This window comes from Pelecanus crispus, chromosome 5 (genome assembly GCF_030463565.1).
Source record: "Pelecanus crispus isolate bPelCri1 chromosome 5, bPelCri1.pri, whole genome shotgun sequence".
Lineage (NCBI taxonomy): Eukaryota > Metazoa > Chordata > Aves > Pelecaniformes > Pelecanidae > Pelecanus > Pelecanus crispus.
In genome coordinates, this window is record NC_134647.1 from 26,914,992 (window position 1) to 26,942,632 (window position 27,641).

General features: G+C 39.5%; 2 protein-coding genes across 3 annotated transcripts in view; one reads left to right on the forward strand and one right to left on the reverse strand.

Moving 5' to 3' along the window:
* Nucleotides 1-387: 387 nt before the first annotated feature.
* Nucleotides 388-13,579, forward strand: PLEKHA3 (pleckstrin homology domain containing A3). Of its 2 annotated transcripts, XM_075710386.1 has the most exons (8): nucleotides 388-477; nucleotides 4,418-4,534; nucleotides 6,011-6,166; nucleotides 6,843-6,979; nucleotides 7,949-8,113; nucleotides 9,291-9,334; nucleotides 9,878-9,993; nucleotides 11,654-13,579. In XM_075710386.1, exons 1-8 carry the CDS (start codon nucleotides 438-440, stop codon nucleotides 11,779-11,781), a joined length of 903 nt encoding a protein of 300 aa, XP_075566501.1. In that variant the 5' UTR covers nucleotides 388-437; the 3' UTR covers nucleotides 11,782-13,579. The 2 variants fall into 2 exon arrangements, with proteins under 2 accessions (XP_075566501.1, XP_075566502.1); XM_075710387.1 differs by lacking the exon at nucleotides 4,418-4,534.
* Nucleotides 13,580-19,729: 6,150 nt separating this feature from the next.
* The window catches only part of TTN (titin), a 242,336-nt gene continuing 234,424 nt past the window's right edge, over nucleotides 19,730-27,641 (reverse strand). The window contains exons 312-315 of the mRNA XM_075710465.1: nucleotides 21,608-27,555; nucleotides 21,366-21,519; nucleotides 20,153-20,446; nucleotides 19,730-20,028 (exon numbers count right to left, since the gene is read on the reverse strand). Of these exons, the coding sequence (XP_075566580.1) occupies nucleotides 19,730-20,028; nucleotides 20,153-20,446; nucleotides 21,366-21,519; nucleotides 21,608-27,555 (6,695 nt within the window). The remainder of the gene's footprint in view (nucleotides 20,029-20,152; nucleotides 20,447-21,365; nucleotides 21,520-21,607; nucleotides 27,556-27,641) is intronic.

Genomic DNA, 27,641 nt, shown 5'->3' on the forward strand with positions numbered 1-27,641 from the left:
CACTGGCCCCGCTGGGCCGGGGGGCGGGGGCGGGGGGCTGCGCCTGCGCTGCGGCACTCCCTCAGCCGGCCCAGAGGCGGGGGCGGGCGCGGCAAAGGCAGCCGCGGGGCGGGCGGTTCTGCGGCCCGGCCCCCTCCGCTCAGGAAGTTGAAGGGGACGCCGGGAAGCAAGGGCGGCGGGGGCGGTGTCGGTGGGCGGGGGCCGGGGAGCGCGGCCGGGCGCGCATGGGAGGTGCGGAGCGCCCCGCGGGGCGGGTGGCGCCGGCGGGGCCGCCGCGGGCCGCCGCTGCCGCCGCGCCGGAGCTGAGCGGCTCCGCCTCCGCGCGCGCAGGGGGTAGTGGCGGCGGGGACGGGAGGTGAGCGCCCATCCCCGCGGCGGCGGCCGCCCTTTCCCCGCGGCGGAGCAGGAGGATGCGGCCCGGCGTCGGGCTCTGAGCGATGGAGGGCGTCCTGTACAAGTGGACCAACTACCTGGCGGGTAGGCGGCCGGGGCCTGGGGGGCGGCCGGGGCCCGCGGCGCGGGAGGGGGCTTGGCCTCGTCCGTGAGGCGCTGCTGCTGCCGCCGCCTCGGGGGCTCCCGGCGTCCCGCGGGCGGCCGGGGGCAGTCTTTAACGGGCTGGCCGAGGAGCTGTTCGCCGTTTGTGTTGAGAGCCGAGCCGCTGGGGAGCGGCCGAGCGTCGCGCCGCGGGCGGCGGAGGCTGCCGGCGGCCCTGGGGCGGCTGGCGCGGCGGGCCGCTCGGGGCCCGCTCCCCCCGGGGCTGGGCCGGGGGACGAGGGCGCCTGGCGGCAGTCGCCGGCGCTCCCCGCGCGCTTCCGCGTGTGTGGCGCGGGGTGGCGGCGGCAGGGGCAGGGGCAGGGGCAGGCCTGGCAGCCGGGCCGGGCCGGGCCGAGCCCCTGCGGCGCGGGCACCAACGCGGCCCCGGCGGGCTCGCAGCCAAGCTGTGCCCGGCCCCCGTGGGGTTCCACTGGGAACTGGGGGGCCGAGTGCCTCTCGAGACCTGGGCTGCGCCTTGCCACGTTAGTCAGGGGCTCGTAACAGGACAGGCTGCAGGGAAGCGCCGTCCGAAGTGTCTTACGCTAACGGCTGGGCTGTGGGGTTTTCCCCTCTTTCCTCTCGGAAATAGCGTTAATTTGCAGCGTACAAACTTGCAGGGCGTCCTCACTTGCAGTTGAGGAATCATTTAAGATTACATCTTTAAACCTTCAACACTAAACATAAAAGTCTGATTGCTCTTTTAGTTTGCTTTTGGATGGTAATTTTTTTTGAATCGGTGCTCCTGTATCGTAACCTGTAAAACAGATAAAAAAACTTTAGTTCTGCATGAAGTATTCACAACGTGTATTTTTAGAAGCGCTGCAGACAGAAATGCACTAAATGCCTGCGTTGGCTGTCAAAGCTCTGGTTTTGTTTGTCTCATGCTCTGTTGTGATAGAGATGCCACCTCCCTCTGGAGTTAGCAATGGAGAGACAGCACTGTCAAGGTGAAACAGATTTCTCTTCTGACACTGTAACAGGACTAATTGTCCTTCCAGAGCAGATCAGTGTTGGATCATACACTGTGCTTAATCAGGCCTTGTGTTTGACTGCTTTGGCAATATCTTCTTTGTCCTCTTGTTCTTCTCCACTTCATGTGTGCTTCAGCATATTCAGATTTTGAATGTGGAGTGGGGTGAAACTCAGTTCTGAGGGTTTATAAAACATGGGCCACATCGCAAAAATTGTGCATTCTTGCTGTGAATTGAAGCGTAGAGCGCGTAATCTTGCCTTTTTCACAACAAGTATGTGTCCACATATACTGATGTTGTGGTGAAAGAGAACGTTTGTACTGTAATTAAATAGATATTTGATAAGATATTTCTGTCACTTCACAATAAATGTGGAGAAAACACATACAGGAAAAATTGTGATTATGAAAGAAATAATGAGTACAAATTTCTTTTTGAAATAGAATGGAATTGTCACTTATGTGACCAAAAATGTTACTGTAGCAAAAGGTAAAAGGTCACAGGTAATGAGCCCTTATGGTCTTTGATATAGACTTCCCATTTGAAGTCTGTTATTTAATAAGTAAATATTTAACAATAACTGTGAATGCTGTACATACAATAGACTGTTATATCAACATGCAGCTAACTTCTGCTTCATAGTCAGTAGCCCTCTAAAAGAGCAAACTGCAGAACCCTTCCTTCTGTGTGTGCTGGCCAACTGAGAGCATTTACTCCTCTTGCATTTAAAAATTACAGTGTGTCAGGAATCCCCTGCAATTTCCAGAAAACAGGAGGGCAGCAAATTTAAAAAAAAAAATCTAATCATATTAGTGAAGTTTTTAAATGTTATTGCTAACTTTCCTGTTACTCTACTATCTACTTTTGTAGCCAGAAATAGGTTGTAGTACTTGTTGTTAATGGTAGAAGCCAAGCAGCAAAGAGGCTTGTTATTGTTGTTGAAGTGTTGTGGAAAACATTAGTTTCCTCCTTCGTTAAAAGCAAACTTTCTATACAGCTGTATTTTTTTTTTCCCCTCAAATAGTATGTGTGCATCGAAGAATTTGTGGAGTACAAATTTGTTAAATATTTTTGTCTAACATAGGAAGAAGAGGTGTTTTTGTTCTTTAGCTTGCTCCTTGTGAGGCACGGAACTCTTTGCTTCTGCTTTTTCCAATACCACCGTAATGTGAGGCTGGAATAATCATCCATATAGGGTCCCTTTTTATAAGAATCAGACTGTTGAGACAGGCATTGACTTACCACTTGTGCAGGCACTTAGGAGATAAGGGCAGCACAGAGTCAATGTTTTGCAACACAGTGTAGCAGGAAGAAAAACATTGCTGCATTTTACAGGACAGGGTCTTTGGTACAGTCATTTCATGTCTATTTGCATATTCTTTGAGTATAAGTGATGATGTACCCATACAATTTGAAATATATCCCGTGGGAGTTGGTATCCCTCAATGTTTGTACTTTTTTTTTTCGTTCTGTTTTTATATTTGACTGTGGATCTGCTTCTTAGTTACCACGCTGCATTTTGAAGGACACAGATGCCATTATAGCTAATAAAGTAAAAAAAATAGTTACATGTTATTATTTCCTTATGATGGAATTGTGATGTGATGTTATGGGGACAGGTCTTATGCTTCTTCAGTTAGTGATAAGACTTGTTATGACTTAATGTGAGTAGGATGAAGCCTTTAGCTGTTTTTCAAGAATCTGGTACCTGATTAAGCCTCCTGTGTTATAATACACTGATGCTGGATGGCTGCAGCTTGCTCTGTTGGAATAACAATTGGTTGGCACCATGGACCACACCGTCATATCGCCAGATATGTTGAGTTCTTGGCCACGCAGTTGTTGCCATTCCAAACCCTAAGCCAAGCAGGAAGTTCAAGTTTGGTGTTGAGTTGTAAAATAGAGGGATAACCTACTCCTATTGTACAGCTGACCCAGACTGTAATGGGCCAGTGTTATTGTTACGTTCTGCTGGAATATTTTAGTTCTACGTTATTTTTAGAAACCAAGGTGATTTACTAGGCTAAATGGTTTGCATTTAGTAGTATTAGAAATTAGGGCACCCATTCCAATGAGTATTGAGCTTTATGAAATAGCTGGAAGAAACAAAAAAAGGGCGGGGGGGAGAATGCTAATATACTTTAATCCAAGAGGGCCCATGACAATAATGTACTAACGTGGTGTAATGCCGCATAGAGTTCTTGCAGATATTTGCATCTGTGCATAAACTGCTCTGTTTTGTAGATATAGTGAAATCAGAGATCGTTATATAATTTTGCTAATGCAAAGCTGGTGAAAACCTTAGTAGAGGAGCTGGTGTGTGCTGTCCTCACAAACAGACCTAGGAGTATAAGCCATGTCTCCATTCCCTGCACAATGCCTGACATTAAATTGTTGTTACGTGATGGAGCTGGGCTACTTTCAGAGAAAATGGTGTGTCTGTAGTTAAGTGTGAAATATAGAAGTTTTCACTGAAAAGCAGACCATAGCATAGCAGGTTGTGACATCAGTCATTTATTTGCGTCTTACAAATAAGATCCTACAATCTTAGGAAAGTCTACCTGAAAAATATACTTGAATGAGAATGGTTCTTCAAAGGTATGTAATTTATCAACTTGTAAAATAGGATTCCATGGTGGCTAAATTAAAATTTAATTTTGCTCTAGAATGGAATATAGTGAAAACTGAAATAATGCTGATCTTGCATCAAGAAAGAATGGGAGTGAAATACTAGTTTGGTTATAGAGCAGCTCTGGTCTTCAGACTGCACAGATTGTTTACATCCTGGTGTGTTACAGGAATAGTTTCATGTTTGCATTTTTTATAAAACTTGTAACAGCTAAAGAGCTGAATTTGATTTGCAATTTAGTAATTAGACTAAACTTTCCTTTTCATGTTTTTGATCTTGCTAGGTTGGCAGCCTCGGTGGTTTGTTTTAGACAATGGGATATTGTCATACTATGATTCACAGGATGATGTTTGCAAAGGCAGCAAAGGAAGTATAAAGATGGCTGTGTGTGAAATAAAAGGTAAGAGTTGATAGATTTCTGCTTGAGGAAATTTTAGCTGCAAGGGAAATAGAAAAGATCACCCAACATACATTTTGTGTCACAAGTTTTTCTTCCTCTATTTTTGTCCAATGTGACTTCTTCATAGTTCACAAGTAATAATGAATGTGAATTATGAAGTGGTGACAAAGAAAAATGTTTTTGATAGAGCTCTGTTTTGAGATTTAGAACTCACCATATATTCATTTTTGTTTTAAATAGTTGTGTGCATGTGGCTTATGCTTGAAGTTACCTTGGCTAGTTATTTAGTTCTACCACTTATCCCTCTTACGACCAGGGTAAGAGACTGATTCATAAATGCTAGTTTTTCAAAAGAGCAGCAGCAGTGACCCAAAAGGGGAGACTTTTATAAACTGGAGATGTTTAGTCTTTTGTTTTCCAGAGTAATTTTTACTTTTGTTACTGTTAGCAGCTGCCCAGGTGCATAGGTGGTGGATGTATTAGAGTTAGTAAGTGAACTGTTTGTGTCAGGCTGTGAGTTTAGCCTTTAGTGTATTCTAAGCTGTAGGTCATCCTCCTTGGCTAATAGCAACGCATTGTCTAACTTGCCATAGCTTTCAACTCTTGACCTCTTTCCAGATACCCGCAGATGACTGGGCTTGTCATGTGGGTACTTGTATATTAAAAAGTGGGACTTCTTATTTTACATGGGCCACCAAGTATGTTTCATATAGTAACTCCTTTTTGTTACTGTTTCCTTGGGGTAGATGAAATCAGTGGTGTAAAGTGGAAGATCCCATTTTTTGTCTGTTCTAGTTGTTCATTTTGCTTGTCATGTTATTCTTTTGGTGAAGGAAAGATAATGGTTGAAGTCTGGATTTGGTGCAGTCTCCTGCATCCATGGCTAGTGGGGAGTGGGTCTGGAGGAACTGTGGTTGATAACGTGCATCTCAGCAGAGTATTCAATGTAGTATTGAATATCATAGACTGTAAACAAAGTCCACCTCAGTTCTTGGTTCTAGCTCTGCAACCTGAAGCCAGATTTCATCTAGAAGGGAGATTATTTCAGTTATTAGCCTATTCCTCTGTAACTACTTGTCCTTGCAACAAAACTCTTCAGTTTGCCATGTTTAGACCAGCTTTGGAATACAACAGTTATTACGGATTCATATGCAGTATATTGTTAATGCAGAAAAGGAACCCCATTGTTCTTGAGTCTGGCCACTGTTCAGTGTCTCGTGTTCCTACCTGCTGACTTGAAGGCATGCTGGGGAGAAGGGCTGAGCTGCTTTGGGCTTTCTGTTATTTAGCAGTGGTACATTATGACTTACTGTATTACTATTGTAATTATAATAATAATTATTACAGTTGGGGTTGTAATAAACATTTTTAATTTTTTTGACAAGTATTTAATACAGAATTGTTACTGAGTTGAGGTTGGTCTTGTTGGTGGTGGTTTTTTTTTTTTTAAATTGTTTTTTTCTCCTTTATCATAAGTTCATGCAACAGACAACACAAGAATGGAGCTAATCATTCCAGGGGAACAGCATTTCTATATGAAAGCAGTTAATGCAGCTGAAAGGCAAAGGTGGCTGGTAGCACTGGGGAGTGCAAAAGCCTGTTTAGCAGATACCAGAACAAAAAAAGAAAAAGGTATGTGTGTTACCTAGAGCATATACAATCTTACCACTTTTTCAAAAGCTTGTTTTCAGATGATAGTGCAAATATTGTGGTAGAAAGTCAGTATTATTATCTTTAAATATAAATTGTAATTATTTCTTGTCATCTATATGGTAAATTCCCCCTTGATGTTTGAATTAGAGGTCACCTTCATTGACCTCTTTTATCTTAAGCAGCTGAAATACCAGCAACTTATTGTCATTACAAGAAGAAACATACTGTTTGTAGGTGTTGTGAAGCCTTTTCATTTCTGCTGTTTTGATTCTTTATAGCTACTACTGTTTTTTCCATAATTTTTCTTTGATGGCTTAGTGTAACCATTTCCAGCTAGTCTGGTGGGCATAAATTTCATCTACTAAATTTTTGCTACATTACATTGCAGCTAAGAAGGATTTCAACTTTATCTTTCCTAGTGATGTGCCCCTTTCTTAATAGTCATTAAATTACCATCAGTTATCCAAAAGTACAAACTTATTGTCTGCTTCAAGTACAGTTCTTGACTCATTGCAGAATCCAGTTTTCCTAAAAATTCACTTAAACTTTCACTTCATTTTGAATTTGATATTAAATTTAAATGAAAAGTGCATAAAAATTAAAATGTGTACTTACATTCTATGCAATAAATTGATATTTCCTTTATTTTTTATAGAAATAAGTGAGACCAATGAATCTCTTAAAACCAAAATGTCCGAACTTCGTCTCTACTGTGATCTTTTAATGCAGCAAGTTCATACAATACAAGAATTTGTTGACCATGATGAGACTCGTTCTCCTCCCAGCATTGAGGTACAGAATTTCTAGTATGCCACTGGAGAACCTAATTATGTAATACACCTCAAGTTTCTGTTGATATCTTATGCCTTTTTCATCTCCCTAATGTTGGGAGATTTAACCTAAGGTCAGTTTTTGAGTGCTTGCGTGTCTATAATACTAACAGGGATTATATGTGCGTAAAGTACCTGGATGATTTAATTGTAACATGCATTAGGGATGCAGTTGTGTTATTGAGTCATTTGGTTAAAAGGCCAAAAGAGCTGCCATATGAGTTATGCAATAATTTGTCTTATGGGCAGAGTAGTTTAAACAGTCTTGTTTGTCCATTCTTTACTTCCTTGTGTAGGAGGGTATTCTGTTTTGTTATCAATGAAAGGTAGTGTTACAGGTATTGGAAACCTGCAGTGTAGATAAGTGTCGCTGAATATGCACAAGTAAAATTATTCTAGTATTTCTTCTTTTGAATGAAAGTTAGTACTGGAAATTATGAATAGCTTCATTCTTTACACTCTTGAGCAGTGTGCTGACAATATTGTTGTCCACTTAGGGCAAAGCAAGGGCTTGATGCTTAGGCACAAAGAGCAAATTGTTGTCAGTTTACAGCAAGGCAAAACTAACGTGCAGGCTCCTTGCTCTGGAGCGGTAAAGCTGTTTGCACGTTCTGCTACAATTCATTTGTTTCACTGAATGATCTTCTGATACCAGGTAGTCAGTTGGAGACAGGCTTTGCAGTAAAAACGTTATGGCATTGTTGGCTGATACCCTAAAGAAATTCAGATGTCAAAGAAATTACAATGCTGTCACATTTGTTTGCTTAAATAGACCTCATTGGAAGGTGTACATTTGATTAAAAAAAATGGGAAATGGAAGCTCTTAGTGGTAAGGAGGGAACTTTGTGTGAGTGGTGGTGGGGGAAAGTTGTACTTGCATCTTTCCTTTTTTTTTTTTCTTGTTTATGCTTGTGCTTTCATTTATTTTCAGAACATGAATGAAGCCTCTTCCTTGCTTAGTGCCACATGTAATACATTTATCACAACACTTGAAGAATGTGTGAAGATTGCTAATGCCAAGTTTAAGCCAGAAATGTTCCAGCTGCCTCACCCTGATCCCTTAGTTTCTCCTGTGTCACCATCACCTGTCCAAATGGTTTAGACATTTTGAAATACTATTTTTTCTAAGTGTCATATTGTTGGTTGGATGGGGGGAAGAATGGCAGAAGACTTATGCTATTGCTATCTGCTGTGATGTCAACAGTTGAAATCTTGACTGTTATGATCAGTACTGGTCCTAAATATGAATCAGTAATTTTCCATTCCCGCTCTTTGTTTGCTAGCCTTCACATGACCAGAGTAATTTATCGTACATGTCAAGACCTGGTAATGAGGTATCTCGTAAATGAATGAGGTTTAACTTTTCCTCAGTTCAACTGTTTGTTTTTTAGAATGCTTGCTGTACACTAATCTTAAAAATTTCATAACCTTGCCTCCTGTTTAAACAGATAAGTGCCTTGTGGCTTGAAGCACTTCAGCAAGATAGCATATCTTTCAGAATATATAATTCAAAGTGTTTGTATTAATCTAACATGCCCTTATTTAACAAAAAGATAAATAATGGTAAAGCTGTTACTTGCATAACTCCTCACTACTGATTATTTCCCTTAGAAGCACAGTGTTTGTGGAATCATCTTAAATGTCTTCTCGATCATCTGTATAGATTCCAAGATGAGCTGTATTGTGGGATTTCATTGTGGGAATCCCTTTCTTTGCACTTGGATCTCTTGTCTCTTTAGCTTCAATTTACTTACAAAGCTGATCATTAGTGATTTAAATTAATAACTTTCTTTGATATGCATAGAGATTTGACAGTGATAGAAGAACAACCACAAGGAATCAAGAGGCAAGATTTGGCTTTATTGTGTAGTGGGGAATTTAAGTGGGCATTTGGTAGAGGAAAAATGTCTTGATATTTCTGTACATCATAGCAATAAACAAATGGCTCTATGAGTAACTTTGGAGCAAGAGAGAATGAATTCTATAGAAACTAGGTAGTATTTTTTTGTAGTAAACTATTTCCTGTTTGAATGCTTCAACCTTTTAATACTGATGGCAATCAATCTGTTTTCATATAGTTAAATCAGATTTTTAACTAAGAATGATTGCTTTTAATTAAAAGATTGCCCACCCTCTTTGTAGAGACTGTAAATAAAGTAAAAATTAATGTAGGTATGCATATTATTCTTATAAGTAGCTTGTGACATTTTTGGTGTGGTTTGTTTGTGTGTTTGTTTTGTTTTTTGGTTTTTTTTTTTTCCCCCCCTCCCTAGATGAAACGTTCCATTAGCCACCCTGGTCCTTGCAGTTCAGAAAGGTAACTTTCTATTTCATTAAGTTTTTTTTCTTATGTCTCAAAAAACCTCCCTGAACCTGTTAGCATTAAAATCAAAATGCGAGAAGAATTGTTTGCTTGGGGGGGAAAAAAATTGAACAGCATGAATTGATCTAAGTTGGAAAACTAAGGGTGCAGATTATCAGTGTTGGTGGCAAATAATGCAGCTGCTGTCTCTAATACACTATAAAATTTCTTCATGCTAGAAGTGTTATGCAAATGACTTATTCTGACAAGTTCATGAAATTAGATGTAGAGCTTAAAACACTAACTTTTTGGGTCAGTATTTCAGATTCTCAAATTATTTTCTTCTGCATGCAAAGATTATATGACACTTTTGTTTCCATTTTTCAGGCTTTATATTTGTGAAAATTAAGAATGTTCTCTTGACTGTGCCATTTTTAGTTTAGTATAGTGAAAAACATTGATACTAACAGTTTAATCTAAGCACCAAAATCAAAGTATATTAAGTTTTTGTGCGTTGCTACAGATTTTGCTTACTAATAGTTCTCATTTATTTTGTAGGAATAATCACTCTGTAAAAGAACCAATTTCTTCCCTTCACCGATTTTCACAGCGGCGGCGAAGAACGTACTCAGATACAGAATCTTACAGTGATGCTCCCTTTGAAGATTCTCAGAGTAAGTTTGGAAGAGGGATGGTTTTCTTTTGTATCTTCCTGTACAATTTATTACCCTGCTTTCAGCAGCTGTTCTTGTGCTGATATCAGCATGAGGAAAAAAGTTTTCTTAGTTACACAAAGTTTTGGTTATAAAATTCCTATATTATAAATCAAGGCATTTGTGTAGTTTGTTTTGTGGCTGACTTTTGCTGGCTTTCATTCATATTGAAAAGGATCTTACAACTGGAGTAGTTGTATTGAAATCAGTGAGACTACTGGCAAGATAAAGTAGAGACATAACCAGAAAAGGGATGTTTGTACTAATAGAATCTTACATGAATGATGTTCTGGTAAGTGGTGTGGCATACTGTTGTTTGCCACCTGCTTGACACAAAACAAGTTCTCCTTTGTGACCCCTGTGAGTGGCAAGGGGTAATTTCCACCCAGTGCATTGTGGAAAGATGGTTCATTTCAGTGGCTGCTTGCCTTTTGTAGAGAACAGCACTGTTCTGAGAGTGCAGCCTTGCCAATAATAAAAGCAACCCAAAAATTATGAAATGATGTCATGATCAGAATATTATACTTTCCTGATGAGATGGGCCTGAGTTAATAGCCAGTTCTTCTGTGGTTTTTCGTTTTGAATCTTGCTGTCATTTTGACTCCATCCTAACTCCTCTCAGGGAGACTTTCTTGACTAGTTCAGTCTTGCTTCCTTTTGGAGTGCCTCACTTGGATTAAAAAAACCTGAGGCCTGTGCATTGCTGAAAGCCCACGTGAGCACAGAGAGGTACTAATGCTTTACATTCTATCATGAAGCAAGTATTTGCACCTCTACCTCATTTTCTTGGTTCTCTGATGCTCACATGTTGCAGGGTGACTACCTCTTTCACTTCACTCATCTGCTACCAGCATAGGGTATGCCAGCATCTATCCCAAGCTAATAAACTTAGTTTAGATCCTATTCTGTGTCTCTTTGCTAATGTAGGTGCACATCAGTCTAGCTTCCTATAACACAAGGCTTTTGTTGTCACCATCTGGACCTTCTGGTGTCGGTTACCCAGTCCGACTCGTTTCAGGACTGCTGAGAAGAGTCTTTGTCTTGTGTGTTTCTGCTAATACCAGGCTCCTTTGGTTCCTTACTATGTAGCTCTAGTTTCTAGCTCAGTTTCTCTCTCTCTCTCTCTCTGCACCCCCCCCCCCCTTTTTTTTTTTTTACTGTGTTAAAAGCTTCCTCTGCTACCTTCCAGTTATCTTGGTTCTTTCTCTTTCTTGTCAGGTAGCCTAGCAATACGCAACTTGCAGCAAGTCATCCATTTTGTTTTAATAGTAGAAAATGTTTTAATTATATGCTTATTGATGCATCAGTTTAAAAAAAAAAAAAAGTTCATGTCTTCCTCATACAGAATATGTCTGCACCTCCCAGATTACTGTCCTTCATAATGTAAAAATCATTGTATGTGTGAAAAAGGAAAAAAAAACATTACTTGATTTATACTAGATGAACATTCTTCATATCCATCATCCATTGGCATGATATTGATTGAAATCTTTCAGGAAAAGTCCAGAGTAGTTATGCTACTGATTGCTTATGTATAGGAATTAGTTAGCAAATAGACTAACTGACAGATTGGATGAGGTTTTTGGGGTTGAAAATTAAATACTTCTTGATATCTTCATAGGATCTGCTCACTGTTCTAGAAGTGCTGTCAATGGAGATCTGGTATCACCAACCATTCCTGAAGAAAATAGATCAGTACCAAGGGAAAGATCTGAACTGGAAGAGACTCTTTCATCCTTTTCTTCTTGAAGAAACTGAAAGTATTCAATTTTCTATAAATAACGCTATGCAAAGGCTGCTGTAATTATACTGTTGTTATAGGAAGTAATCATTTCCCTTTTTAGAAGGATTTCTCTGCACTTTATAGAAAAACATAAAAACTATCTTTGAAGTGTATTTTATCTTTATATAGTTTATTTGCAAGAGTATTTTCCTAATATTTCACAGTTTGAATGTGCATTTTTTTGGAACAAATGATGGCTTAACAGATAAGCATCCACATTTGTAAATGTAGCTCTTTTTTAAAAAGTGCGAAGGTCTGACTGACACATTAGTAAACCTGCAGGTTATAAACTTTAGCAAAAAGGTTTCTGTTTCGTGGGTTTTTTTTTTTCTTTTTGAGAAAATGCAACTTGTGCCATGGGCCTCTTGGTCATTTGTACCAGGTCATCCACCAGGAGCTGTGATTAGCCCTGCAATGGCTTTTTTGCCTGGGTAAGGGCTGTGGGAATGGGCACTATTGGGTCTACTCTAGCAGCCTGATGGTAATTGACATTGCCTTCTTTAAAAACACGAGGATATACATAATCCGGTCCTTATTTTTAGCCAATGAAAGTAGAAATATTGAGTGTATTTTTCTAAACAAATGTATAAAAGTAACTTAATATGAAGCATTTGTACCAAACATTGGATATTTAATAATTTTTATTTATTTATTCTTTTTTGCATCAAAAATTTCTACCTACTTTCACGTCTAAAGATCTACTAAAGGCTTCAAAATGTGCATAAATTGTTTCTGGGGTGTGTATCATCACAAGTAGCTAAAGCACTGTTAAGATTTACTCTACTCACTTAAGATGTGTTTTTAGCAAGTATTATAGAAGCAAGAGCTGAAATATTAGACCATTAAGCTGCTGTTGTAATGAATATTTGTAGCTATACATATTTTATTTATGACATTTATTCAAAAGGGAGCTTCTGTTTTTGCAACTCCTTTGTATCATTTGAGGATGGTATATACCAGGAGATGGATTCTGCTCTCGGCTACACCAGTGTAAATTTACATTAACTATAAGTGAGATAGGAGTCTGACTCTCTTAATAATTCATGAGTAATGTAGTATAACAGTGCCTACTAGCACCTTGGTCCATAAGGTTGTTAGTGTTAGCATTGTAAGCTTTTGGGGACTTTTGGGTGTTCGTTTAGGGATAAGCTTGGTCTATAAAGTCTTAGCTGTAGAGCACTTTAAGCAAGCCATTTACTGTTTTTGATTTACACAATTGTTAAATAAATGTACAGGGTTTTTTGCACTCAAGCACATACCAAAATCTGTTTTTATAATCAAATCATCTTTAATTTGGTTTAACTAGTCTTCCTTTTGTTTATATGAATAATTCGGTGTTTTTGAAGCAGGCTGGAAAGGACAGATGGGAATGGAATGGAAGCTGATGGGAATGGAATAGAAGCTTTCCTTATAAATTTCTGAAATGTTGATTTATCTAAATCAAAATAGGTCCAAACACTGAGGAAAAACATATGAGCTGTTGCCTATATATAAAATAGCAGTTTATAAACCATTACGTCAGGGTCAAATGGAATGGCTTGTAAACAAGTAAAGCTGTGGATACCAGCTCAGAGCTGTCCTTTGTGCTTGGTTCTGTCAGTTTTCATGCAACTAGCATTTGCATATGCATATCAGCCACAAACATGCTTGTACATTTTTTTCCCTGAATGTTTGCTTTAATGTATTCTGTATGATACTTATGACAATTGTAAAAATAAGTATTAAAAAAGATGTTCAGAGAAGTAAACTACATGTTGCAATGAGTGTCTTGAGTCATATACTGTCTTAGAAATGCTCTTTGAAATTTCACTGAGGTTTCTGCCAGCTTGTACAGTGTTAAGTACATGTCACATTAATAAATACGTTTTCTGGCTTTCAGCTACTACAGAGAAAATAGTTTGGACTCCACATTGTGCGCAAAAAAAAAAAGCCTGAGACTGATCAGTATATGTAGTAGTAAATAATAATTTTAAATACTGCCACAGATAGGATTGTTTACACAAAAGTTGTAATGATTAGATTCAAGTACAAAATTTGCATATAACTACTTCAGCTCTGTTTTGGGTTTCTCCATGTCACTAAAGCTGGAATGATGGCTTTGTATATATGTAACATGTTCCTGCTAAAGTTAAATCAACTTTTATATATATACCATGGGCTAAATCTGTGGCAAAAATCCTAAAATGTATTTCAGTGAAATCAGTGAAGAAGATATGCCATCATACTTTTGGCACCTGGAGCTAAGAAGTAATTTCTGAAAAAGATACTTAGCTGGCTGAATCACAATGATCCATGTGTACTGAAAAAAATCAGGATGCTCTTACATTTTCATTTCCAAGATTAGGAGGGAGCTTATCAGGAATGCCTAATTGTATCATTAGTCTTTTTGGTCGAGAATGGGAGCTGAACCTCAACATAGAATGTGTAATTAGTACTTCTAGTTCTGATCTCAATTGACCTCTGCAGAAGCAATCTGAAACGAATTCAATTTTTTAAATAGCATTTATCACTTAAAGAATATAAGCATTCTATGTATGCCTAGGTGAAAAGTGATAAGTTCTACTTACTGAGTTATATTTCTGAAGTCTCTAATATCAGATAATTAGAAATGGAATGGGCTTAAATGGCTTACCAGCTTGTACTGTAAAGAATCAATGATCAGGCACTCAATGATTTGGAGATTTGTGAATACTGAGATTATAACTTCTGAAAATTGATGTTTGCATTTCTTTCCACTTAGTGTATAGTAAGTCAGCTTGACTTTTTAAATTCTCCTCCCCACCCCACCCCCCCCGCCCTGAGAAAGCAGTCTGTGGAATAGGAATACTTCAGAGGGTTGCTTCTGCATTTAAAAAAAAAAAAAAAAAAGTACTTAATTTATTTAAAAATTGAAATCACAGCTATTTGTGTTAAGGTTATTTTCACAAACTATAAACTTGAGTTTTGCTTGTTATGCCTCCATCAGTTTAATGATTCCTAGTTTTTACTTTCATTATAAATGATCCAGCCACGAAGCCAGGAGGCGTGGGGTTGCTGCTCTATGCTTAATTGGTTTAGTGGTGGGCTTGGTAATGTTAGGTTAATGGTTGGACTGGATGATTTTAAAGGTCTTTTCCAACCTAAACGATTCTATGATTATTGAAGTGTAGCTGTTGTTCCTGCTGGTGTAAGTTAATAACTTTTAAAAGGAGTGTAATACTTGAATGAAGGAAATGTCTGTGTCTGAAAAGTAACTATTTTTTTCAGATGTTCCTCATTATCCTGCTTTAAAAGTGAATGTGAAACCTGTCTGTTATAGGTGTTTCTTTACTGACTACTTTGAGGGCTGAACCTAAGTTTCAGGTCCAGATCTAGAAGAGGACGTTACTGCTTAAAAGGGATTTATGTAGAACCTATGTGCCCAAATCCAGAGTTACCATCTGGAAAATCTCTGCAGTTTAACACTGAAGACCAAAGTGCCATATAGATTTTTATTTCACATGTAAAGCTCCCCATGTGACTGTAGCTGCGTATGTACATACTTAGAATTGCTACTGTCTTGGAAGATCTTGACCCCTTAGCTGCCAACTTAAGCAGCGAACTAAGATTTGGAAACTAGGCATTCCTCTGCCCATACAGCAGGGGGACCAGTGCTTCACTGTTTTGTGAAAGATGTCTAACGCACTAACGTGAACAAGCTTACTAGAAGGTAGAGTAATGGTCTGCGCTTTAAAACATGCTAAAAGAAACGCTTTACCTCTGCTTTTCCCACAGAGTATGTACAGTAGTGATTAGAAGGAGTCATTTATGTATTTAATTTACTTAGCATTTTGATATTTGTTAGGTCTGGATGAATAATCCCAAATGTTTGGCAACTGAGTACCATAAGAAAGTAGTCAGACTGTTTCTCAGCTCTGCTGTCTGGTGCTGCTGCTTTCTTCATGGTAGGACACTATCATCGTGGCTATTTATGCACCAATATACATAGGTACTCTCATAGCCATATCCTGACCATTCTAACCAGCACGCATATGGGAGGGAAGGCTAAAGATGAGAGCACAACTGTATCATACAGATGTTTTTTTAAAAAAAAAAGACAAGCTTCCTTCAGCTTTGTCAAAGGGAAGGGTAAACGGGCATCTCCAAGACTCAATTATAGATGTCAAAGGTAATACTTCAAATCCTGTCTAAGGACAGGACTTAAGAGTGTCTCCTCCTTTTTCCTTTGTTTCATATTCTCTTGTAGTAAATATTGCTTTGGCTACTTCTGTATCTTCCCTTTCTCAGTGTACCCTGTAGGCTGCCTAGGCCTTTTCCACAAAGTTTGGGTTACAGTGGCAGGAGCAGGTTACATGGTTCTGACTCTTCTTTTTCTACACACTGGCTGTCACTTTCTGACATGTCAGAGTACCTTATTTTTTCTGTCATCCTTTCTCCTTTGTACCGCTGCTGTTAGTACTATGGCATGTTCTAGTGTGGGAATGGCTGAATGATTTATTTTTGACTGTTATGCTTTGGTTTTTTAATAGACCTTAAATATTCTGTGGTGTGTGTTTTGTTTTTGTTTTGTTTTTTTAAAAATCCAAGCTCTAGACATTATCATCTTCAAAAAAGGGGAAGGGGGAAAAAAAAACCAAGTAGAGAAGATCTAGTTTTAATATTTTATCAGACATGTGAGGGTTTTGTGTTCTGTTCATGTAATTTTCTCCCCCGAAGGGAAAAGTCGTTGAAACTGGAGATGACAGTAAAAATTGAAATCCAACATTAAGACTAGGGTTTCTTGTCTGCTAGTGGTAAAATAAATCTCTTAGTGTTATTACAGCTATCCACCATCACAGTTCTTTTTCTCAGACTGCCAAGTGTGAAATGTTAGTAGAGAATGAGAATGTGTAGCCCTATAGTCGAATTTATACAACAGCTCATGGAGCTTTGCTAAAAAGTTTTTTTCTTATGCATCAGGACCCAGGAAACATGAAGTCCAAATGCCTTCACACAGTGGTAGGATATTTTTCTGATCTTGGTCCTATAGTGCAATAGATCTTATCTTTAAAGAGAGCAAATGTCAGCTTGTACAGTAAAAATCCCAATATTTGACCTGGATATAATAAATAATTTGAAATATTCATTGCTCATTTTATGTTTATTTTTTATCCAGAGACTGTTTAATCTATTGTCTCAAAAAATGTTACTGTTTAGGGATGTGGTCTGTGAAACTGAATATTGAAGCTTTAGGTTGTGACTTTATCAGTGTCACTCTATATCAGCATTTGCTTAGCAGTTGTGAAAAAACTGATTCAGCAGGTTGGCATGTAAAGTTATCTATAAAAGCTGTGCTTCAGCAAAGCCTGTAAGTACTTTAAATCCTATTTTTAGGCATGTGACTGACTCATCTGCTTAACGTTAGGTGTGCTTGCTTAAGTACTATGCAGAGTTGGACCAGAGAGGAACAGGTGGAATGAACTTGCTCACACTGCCATACCAGTGTGCCTTCCTCTTGATCAAGTAAATATGTCTAGACCAGTAGAGGCCATGGAAGACCAAGTTTCCAGTAGCATTTCTGGGGAAGAGTCCATGTTTAAATGTGCAGATGCTGTTTGTCACTTACTTTCTGCTGAGACGACTGACTAGTGCATTTTTAGTATTAACTTTATTACATGCCTGTGTACACAAGTTAGGTATTGGTTAAACAAGACCATACCTTTGTGGTTTTGTGTCTTGTATTGGGTTTGTTGTTTTTTTTAAAAATGTCTAATGGAATTAGAATGAGAAGGCTTCCTGAGGTTTTTTTTTTCCCTTTGAATGCTTTAAAGATTAAAATAAATGGCCTTTTTTACCTAATTTTTATTCTTTTTTACTTTCCTCCCTAAGGAAGTAATACTACACACTCTTAAACTCTTTCATCTTTATGATTGTTTCTAAATGTTCATGGTTCCATCACTTGAAACAGTTTGGATCTTGTCCTGATCCAAAACTTAGCCCTTCTGAAATACTTATTTTTACTTTAGTCCTTGTTTCGTACCCATTTATTAGCTTCCCTGCATCATTTGGATAGCTAGTGGTTGGTAGTATATAGATTTATAGGGAATTAAAAAAAAAAGGTCTGCTTCTATAATGAGTCTTTTTGGAATAGGTTTTTAAACATACTACCTGCTTTAGTACTTCTGACAAACTTGAGCTTTTTTTTTTTAGTAGTAGTAGTAGGATGCTGGGAGTCATAGTGATGCATAGTGTTGCTAAGTAGTGCTCCTGCTCCACTTAAGAGAATTTTACAGCCTCTGAAGCAGTGTTGCATTGCTGTGAGTGTATTTGCTCTCAAGCTTTTTCTACTGACCAGAGTGAATTCTACAAGCAGAGTTGCTCCTTTGACCTTTATACTCATTTCCCATAGATAAGAAAAATTGTGACCTGCCTGCACAGGATTTGTGATTTTCCCCCCCAGGAATGCAAAGATAGGCTTTGCTCCTATATATATGTATGTCAGCTGACTTGAGGGAAGAAGGGGGCATGGGCCCTTAATGACCCATGGGAGGTGAGAACTTGTAGGTACAGGCAATTAGTGTCAACTAGTCGCAGCTACCAAAAAAATTTTAACTGCTTTCAGCAGAGACCAGCTATAAAGAAGAGAGATTAGCAATTTATCCATACAGGGTATAGTGGAAAGCCTGGAGATTCACTTGAGAGGGATAAGAACAACAGCATAATGCTAGAATTTATCCTTTGTCAATGAAGAACCTATGAAGAAAACTTTTCTTTTAAGTCCAACTTTTTTTAAGGCTGACTTTCTGGTGGCCAGGCTGTTTCTGATAGATGGCTGGATTTTCAACAGTTAGCTACCTGGTATACATTGGAGAATTGCATTTCTACCTAGTCTGTTCTTTCAGCAACTCTTTTTCTGTAGTGTAGTACAGCAATGTAAAAACCGAGCATAATAAATAAATAACAACGAGTCGCAGACTTTATGGTGCAGAAAGCATGCTTTATTTCAAATGAACAATTCTATCTCAAGGAGGTTCAACAGCTAACAAGATTTATTACTACATTAGGAGAACTAAAGCAAATTGAAGTGCAGGGCAGTATTTGATGTTGTAACAACAGTTTGTTTTCAAACTGTGGTTCATTGCTTAGTTGCCCAGAAGTGACTACTGGATGTCTAATACTACCACACAAACTTAATCACTGCACCCTACGAACCTCCGAGAGGGGGTACTGCTGCTGCACTTGAGTGCCTAAATAGCTTTGTTGATTAAGGGGATGGCCAGGTGATGTTACTTTTTTAAAGCTATTCAGGCAGTCAATGTGTCAGAAACAGCACACAGACAGTGGGTGAACAAAGTGCTGGCCGCTTGCACTTTGTCCAAAAATTGTCAGTCAGGTATGGAAATTATGACATAATCAGATCCAATGTAAAACATTAAAGCAATGCTTACGGGAGGGTAACTGCAAACACCACCAATGCCTTACATTTCTGATTCAACATAAATGTTTGTGCATGTGTGAAATACTATGCACAGTATCATCTCTTAGGTGTAGGTAATCTTCAACAGGGAGCCTCTCTACCTGTTGAGGCATTCTTAGACATCAACAATGAGTTGAGGCACAAAAATTAGTTAAATGTTGAGCAGGGTAGTCGTTTGCTAGGAAACTTTCTCCTACCAACTGTTAGTTCCAAAAGTTACGTTTCAAAATGTCATAAAATAAATGGTACAAAACTTCATAACCGTTAATTTCGGCTATATACAGTATGTACATGTCAGTGAAAAAAGTGTTTAAAATTCTTCGGTCAATAATGACTATAAGTCATAATGTATAGCTCTGGACTTTGTCTCATTCAGGTAGGTACAAAAATATTTTTTTTTATATTTACAGATCAGATATTTCAGTCCATATATGAATCACTTGTAAAAAGACAAGTGTAAATAATACAGATCAAGCTCTCTAAATTGATCGAATATTAATATTCACAGTGGCAGAATCGGTACCAAATTCATTTCCTAAATTTAGGGTATAAAGTCCACCGTCGTTCTTCTGGACGTCCATGATGATCAGTGTGGTTAGATCTTCACTGGTTTCAATGTGGAATCTGCCTTGCTGGTCCTCACTGGTAATTTTTCTCCCTCTGCAGTACCATGTTATTTCAGGAACAGGTTCACCCGAAAAGGCACAAGATAGTGTGAGAACTTTTCCTTCGTCAATGCTGATATCGGATGGCAGAGCTTCAATTTTGGGTGGTACTCCTTTACAAAACAGGAGAAGAAATACCAAGTTAGTCTGTTTCCACCAAGCCATGCAGCAGGTTTACTCTGAGAACTACTTCAGAATATATGAAGCACTAACTCTACCAGTAATTGTATTGCTCACCTCTCAGACCTGATTTAAGCATTTTACTAGTTGAACTCTCCAGTTGAGCCATGCTAGATTTCCCCATAATACTGCTGGAGCTCATCTCTACAAAGGATTCTTTCATGGAGGACATGCTTTTGGCAGACATGCTTGCAAATTTCATTTCAGTCATGCTGCTACTGCTGAAACTGCTGAATGAAGCCTCTTGTTTAGAAGAAGCCATTTGAAAGGACTGAGAAGAAAAACTTTCGTGCATGCTTGCGTCGCCACTTGTCTTCAATACTACCTCTTTTGGAGGTTCTTCAATTAGAGCTGGGAAGCATCGCAAACATAGAAGGAAAAACCAATAACGTCACATTAACGAACAAAGTCATGCAGTTCTATACGGTTAATTTTACAGAAATGAAGAGACAGCATAATTTGCTTTCAGTGGAAAACTGCAGTGGAGTATAAAGTTGTTTACAATCATTTGATTCAAGATGTCCAAATCACAAATGGTAATTTATAAATGAAACAAGTAGAAAACAGAACTGTTCCTAGTATGTATGAGCTTGAAGGGAAAACATACTTATTAAGAAACAGGTCGTCACACAGCATTTCCTATTAGAACCATTCCTAGAATTAGACATTGAGAAACTGTGTGTGTTCAGTCCATGTTTGTAGAAGTTGTGAAACATTTTCAAGTTCTTACAAGCATGGTGTAGGGAAGTCGGTATTTCACTGCATTGTTCTGTAGCTATAAAAGGCAACAGAAAAGCTCAATCACTGTAGCTTTCCTTTAAAACCAAGCACAGTCATACAAGCAAATCATAGCAACCCCTTGATGCTAGGAACTGGGATATGGTACAGCCAAAAAAATGCTAAACCCAGTTCAGTTATGGCTAAGTTACCATAAAATTTTTTAACTGTGGCATTACTTTGTTTTATTGGAACAAATTCTGTTAGTAAGTGAGGCAAGAGTAATTACTAGCACCAAGGTCTTAACACAGTCATCCTAGAAGGAATGCTCACAGCCTTCTGTTAACATGCATCTATTGATGTAACAGAGCATCTGTGTGTTCCTCTGTGGTGCTGTTTTAGTGCTGTATATATAATATACAAAAGAAATAGGAACTTTTTAAAATCCCTACATCAACATTACCAGTGGCTCTTATCATAAGTCATTTTAGTAGACACACCACAGAAAAAAGTTGTGATTAGTCTGAACGCGAGATCCAGAGAACAAACTTACGGAGTACAGTCAAAGATGCTGTAGCAGAGCACTGCCCGTGGTAATTTTTTGCTTTGACTGTGTATTTTCCGGTGTCGTTCACTGCTGCATTTCGAATCTCAAGAGAATATATGTTTTTAGAGCGTGTTACTCTGACGTGTGATGAAACAGCAATCTGAGGAGGGAAAAAAAAATGGTTTCATTAAGGTCAGTTTTATGAATAATTCTAATTTTTCAAGCAAATACATTAAATAAATACTTACAGGTTGATTATTTTTAAACCACTCAATTTCAGGAGCAGGATCCCCAGAAACTTCACAGGTGAACAATACATCTTGTCCTTCATTGACGTTTTGAGACTTAGGCTGCATGATAAATGCTGGTTCGTTGGAACGCTCTTTAGAAAATGTCAGAACATACTGGCATTTAATAATGCCTTCATCAGTTTTACCCTCACAGGTGAGTATACCTTCATCTTTATTACTAGCCTTTTTGATAGTTAGTGTGTGATCACTTCCAGAAACACCATATCTGTAATCATCTGAATTTCTCAGCTCCATTCCATTCAGCACCCATTTTACTTCAGAGGCACCAGGAATGTTGGCTTTCAACGTCACTTTCTGCCCTTCGGACACTGTCATTTTAGTTGAAGAAGCTTTAATTTCTGCTTTCAATGGTTTGACATCTTCAGTAACAACTGACTTTTTAATGACTTCTTGAACTGCTGCTTTTTCTTCAGTTGCTACTGCTGATTTCTTCTGGGTAGAAACTGTAAGCACCTCATCTTCTTTCTGAACTGATTTATGAGTTTCAGATACACCTCTTACCTGGGAATGGATATTTTTGAATACTTGGCCAGTAAAGTGGAAGTTAGTTTTTGAAACACCTCCTTCCCCAATAATTTCACAGGTGTATTCTCCTTTATCAGATTCCATGAGATCATGGATTTTGAGCTCATAGGTGCCATCTGCTGCATAATGAAACTTGAAACGATGGTCGTCTTTCAGTTTTTTGCCATCCTTATACCAAGCCACTTCTCTGACACTTAAAGCACTGCTTTCAACTGCACAGGATAACTTTACCTTATCTCCAAGAGCTTCTGCTTTCAGATGCTGTTTTATCTTTGGCGGAGAAGCAGCTGGTAATTGTACTTTCTCTGCTGGTACTGTTTTGTCTCCAGGTGGTGACTTTGCTTTTGGGGGGCTGCTGATGGGTTCGGGAGACTTCACGCGTTTAGGAGACTTAACTGGCTCTGGAGACTTTACACGAGGCTCAGGAGATTTGATTGCTGGAGGTGATGTAATTGTTTTTTCAGGAATTTTTGTTCTTTGAATGGTCAAAATAAAATGTGCTTCCTGTCTTCCTTCAGAGTTTTCCACCACAACAGTGTAACTTCCTTCATCTGACATCTGGACCAAAGAAATTTCAAAGGTAGACTTGTACTGTGTTCGTGTTACTTGGAAGCGCCTCGAAGAAACAATGGGTTGACCTGCACGGAACCACGTTATTGTTGGTGCTGGTTCACCATCAACATCACAGGAAAATCTTGCAGTCTCCCCTTCAGAAACTGTGATTGACCGCGGTTTTGTAAGGATTGTTGCTGGTAGAGTGCTTTTAAATGCCTTGTGTACAGTTCTTTCTTCCAATGATTTTTCTTCAGCTGCAGTGATTTTTTCTTCAGAAGCAGCATAGTGTTCATACGATAAAAGTGATTCTCTTGTTGCTGACATTTCTGATTTGACCTCTCTTACTGAGGAACTTGCTTCTGTAGCAGATGCCTTCTTAAATGAGGAGACTGCATATGCCTCTGTTTTTGTCAAGTCAGGTAAAATTGACCTTGGTACTTCTTCATCTCTCCGCTGGGAAGTATATGTAGTGTAATCTCCTCCAGTGACATCTAGTGTTGCATAATCAGAGCACTCCCCTTTGTAGTTTGTGCATACAGCCCGGTATGTTCCACTGTCATCAATGTGGCAGTCGAGAATCTCCAGAGTTAATACACCACTGGTATTAGTAAAATGTATCTTACTGCTCTCCTGGAGCTCAATACCGTTATGGTACCACTTCACTTCAGCAGTTGGTTTTGACTGGACATTTAGAATGAACCTGGTATTGTGGCCACATGGTACCCGGTGTGAGCGCATTCTCAGGGTAATGCGAGGAGCGTGGTCAAGGGTGAAAGGCTGCTGAGTCAGAACTTCATATTTCCTTTCCATAGTTTTCTGAGTTTTCAAAGCAGATTTCATAGACTCGTATCTAGAAAATATGTCAAATCTTGCCATCCTCTCAAACCGAGAGAGTGATCTTTCACTAGGAACTGGGCTAGGTGAGCGTGGTCGAGTTCTCTCTGGTGTTGGGGATCTTCTCTCACTTTCTTCAGGAGGCCGTGAGCGGGGTCGAATTAATTCAGATACAGGGCGCATCAACTCAATGTAAGTTGGAGAAAGAGATCTTCTTCTCCTTAGTAATCTAGAGGGAGGTGAAAATTCCCTGTGAACGTGTTGCACCATTTCTATTTCTTCTTCTTCTTCTGATGTGATCTCGGTTATTTCTCTTTCCCTCCTTCTCCTGAGTCTACTCTTTTCCTCCTCTGCCATATATTCGAGCTCACTCCTGTATTCAGAGAGTCGTTGAGCAGTGCCAACAGGACGGAGCAATTCTTCATCCTCTCTTTCATCCATTATTCTTTGCTTTTGTTTAGGTGGTCTGTAGGCAGCCCTGTCATGGCGTTGACGAAGCTCTGCATAGCTTGCACTGGTCTCAGCTTTAGTTGGGATGTGATAGCTTGAATACCTCAGCTGTCTTTTTCTTTCTTCCTCTGAACTGACCTGTGTTCCTGCAGTAGAATACCGAAGGGCAGACAGTTCAAAGCGTGGGGGGCTTCTACTTGGTGGGGAAGCAGAAAAGCCTAACTCCAGCTCTTCTTCAAGGCGCAGTCTTTCCTCTTCTGTTCTCTTCATGGCTAAATAGTCGTCAATAGGCAGGAGTAATTCCTCGTCAGACAAGTCACCAAGCGATCGCCTTCTTGGTCTGTAGTAATATTCATAGTCTGGAGATGGGGTACGCCGACGTGCTGGTCTGACAATTTCAAGATCGTCTTGTGTTAGCTTTGGTATGCGCCATTTAGGCTTATACTGATCAGAAATGCGTGGCAGTGGCATCACATAGAATTGCTCCCACCTGGAAAGACGTATGCGTTTCTGGCGTTTCTGAACAGTTCTCTCAAGTTTTCCTGGCATTTCATACTGGTCTCTCAGCCTCTTGTACCACTTCATGTCTGACAGAGGCACAAAGTGTTTAATGTTCTGATCTTCCTCAAGAGTAGCGCGCACGTGTTTGCGAGGCTCTGGGACCTCATATGGCATACGAAGTCTTCTTTCTTCCTTCTTTTCTTCTTTCTTAATTTCGTATTCACCTTTGACGGTCTTAGTGCTAACAGCTGGTTTATATAAGATAGCAGCTTCTCTGAGAGCCTCTTGTGCAGTCTGTGTCAGTGGAACAGCTTCAACCCCAGAAAGGATTTCTGCCATTCGTAAGGTCTTGTCAATTTGCATCTGTACGTGCTTCTCCCGCTCTTCTTCAGTCTTGTACTCACGCTTGACATATTTCAAGCGTTCAACTTTTAGATAAGCCTGACAGCTTGTAGATCCAGCACTGTTTGTAGCAGTAACTCTGTAATAACCACTGTCTTCTGGTAAAGTATCTCTGATATGCAAAGCATAATAATCTAAACCTTCATGAATTATATCGAAGTTAGGACCAAAGGATAGAGGTTGACCATCTTTCTCCCATTTCAGCGTTGGTTTTGGTATACCAGATACCCTGATCTCAAAACTGACATTTTGGCCTTCTTGACATTCAGCATTTGCCAGCAGTCTTTTAAACATTGGCCTTAGTGTGGCATCTGCTGGAGGTGGATGTGGAATCACAGTCAGCTTAGCTTTGCAGCTGTCTTCACCATATTTATTGCGTGCCACAATACTGTATTCGGCATCATCCTCTTCAGTGACATTATTGATGACAAGTTGATAAAGACCCTTGTCTGATTCAAAAGTATACTTCTTATCATCATCACCAGGTTTGATTTTCTGGCCTGATTTGAACCATGTTAAGCGAGGTTCTGGGTGAACTGTTATAGTTACTCCAAACCTGACATTTTCTCCAACATATGCAGTGCGGTTATACAAAGGCAGAGTAAATTCTGGTGGACGCTCTAATAGTCTCATAGTATCAACCCGTCGTTTCACTTTCCTGACAGTTCTGCATCTGTAGTGCTCAGAAATTTCTCTCACACCTTTAACAAAAAGTTCTGCATAAGAGCTGTCTTCACCATAGTCATTTACTACCTTGCATCTGTAGGTACCATCATCGGATTTAGAAACATCTTTGACGTACATGGTTGCCACACCTTCTTCGTATTTGATTTCATATTTCTCATTGCTTTCTAATTGCCTCATACCAAAGTACCATGTGACTTGTGTGGACTGATCATAGTTTTCAATCCTACATACATACTTGGCATGTCCTCCTTCTTCTGTAACAGTATGCTTTATCTGCCCAGCAATGGGACCAATGTCTATTGGTGCAACTTTAACTTTAGCCACTGTTACACCTTTCTGAGATCTAATCGCACCTCCACAGGAAATGCGGGCTACTGACACAACTGTGTTCCACTCCTTCTTTACTAGAGTTTGGTAGTAACGCCTGTGCCTCAAGGTCTTAATGACTTTAGTGCTGGTCTTTTCTGTCTGCTGTTTTAGCCACACATGGTTAAGCGCTTCAGCAGCTGTCATCCGAGCTTTTCTTTCCTTTACTAGTAAGCGATCAACAAAGTCCATGGCCTCAATGCTTATGTCTTTGAATGCTTCATCATCAAAGTTGTACTCAGCATTTAGAATATTTTCAATAACTTGTTGATTTGTTTCAGCAATGAAAGGATTAATGCCACTGAGAAGTATATATGTTAGAGCACCCACTGCCCACATGTCAGTAGCTGTGCTGACCAAATCATGATGATGTACTTCAGGTGCGTAATATTCAGGAGAAGTGAACTGGAGTCTAAAACTGTCTCCAGGCTTCAATTGTCTGGCTTGACCAAATTCAACAATTTTAACTACAGAGCTTCTTCTTGTGAAGTAAATAATATTGTCTGGTTTAATATCAAAATGTCCAATGCTGTGGCGATGTAAAAATTCTAATGCATCGCAGACCTGGCGTACGTAACTTACTATCTCTCTTTCATTCAGTTCAAATGAAGCTGTGCTGATTCTTTCAAAGATGTCAACTCCAGAAATGAATTCAAAGATCATGACCAATTCTTCTAGGCTTTCAAATGATTCATGAAGATACAGGATATTTCTGTGCCTAGCAATGTTTAGAATGGAAATTTCTTTCTTTACCAAAACTTGGTCAGCACCCTTTACTTTGACAAACTTGGCCAGGTAAGTCTTTTTTGAAACTGCCTCAACACAGCGGTGTGCAATGCCAAACTGCCCACGTCCAAGCTCTTCTGCAATCATATATTTGTCATACAGTTCCTTTGTAGAATAGTGAGCTGCTTTAACTGTGGTGACCTCTCTGGTCTCATCAACTTCTTCATCATAGTTCATTACTCGGGTCTTATCTTCCTTTGTTATAATTGGATCAGTAGGTTCAGAAGGCTGGCTTTGGCCAAACTTGTTTTCTGCAATTACACGGAACTGGTAGGTGGTCTTGCCAAATAGGTTCACCACTGTGTATCGTGTATCACGAGCTTGTGCAACACGAATCCATCGCTCTGCTGTTGTAGCACGTTTCTCAATAATGTAGTTTATGATTCTGCTTCCACCGTCAGTAGCCGGTTCATTCCAGGTTAAGTTGACTGAATCCCTTGAAATGTCAGTTACCTTCAGACCTCTTGGTGGATCAGGCACATCAGCCACATCTAATTCAACTGTTTTCTGATCGATTCCAAATCTGTTTTTGGCACAAACAATGTAAAACCCTGCATCTTTTCTGTCAACACCATTTGGGAAAACAAGAGATGTGAATGATCGTGTAACAATGACTTGGTAGTGTCCATTAGTGTCGATGAGGTCTTGTCCCTTCTGCCATGTGATCACAGGGTGAGGCTTGCCACTGAATGGAATCTTGATGCTCACTACTTCCCCTCGGAGGGCATGAACAGCTCCCATGCCTTCCAGGTTTTTGGGCAAGTGAATCTTTGCAGGAACTGGAATAGAGGAGGAAAAAAAAACACATGACCAAAAGCACATGAGAAGAGCACCAATAGTCTAAATATTCAAAGCTTAAAAAGAA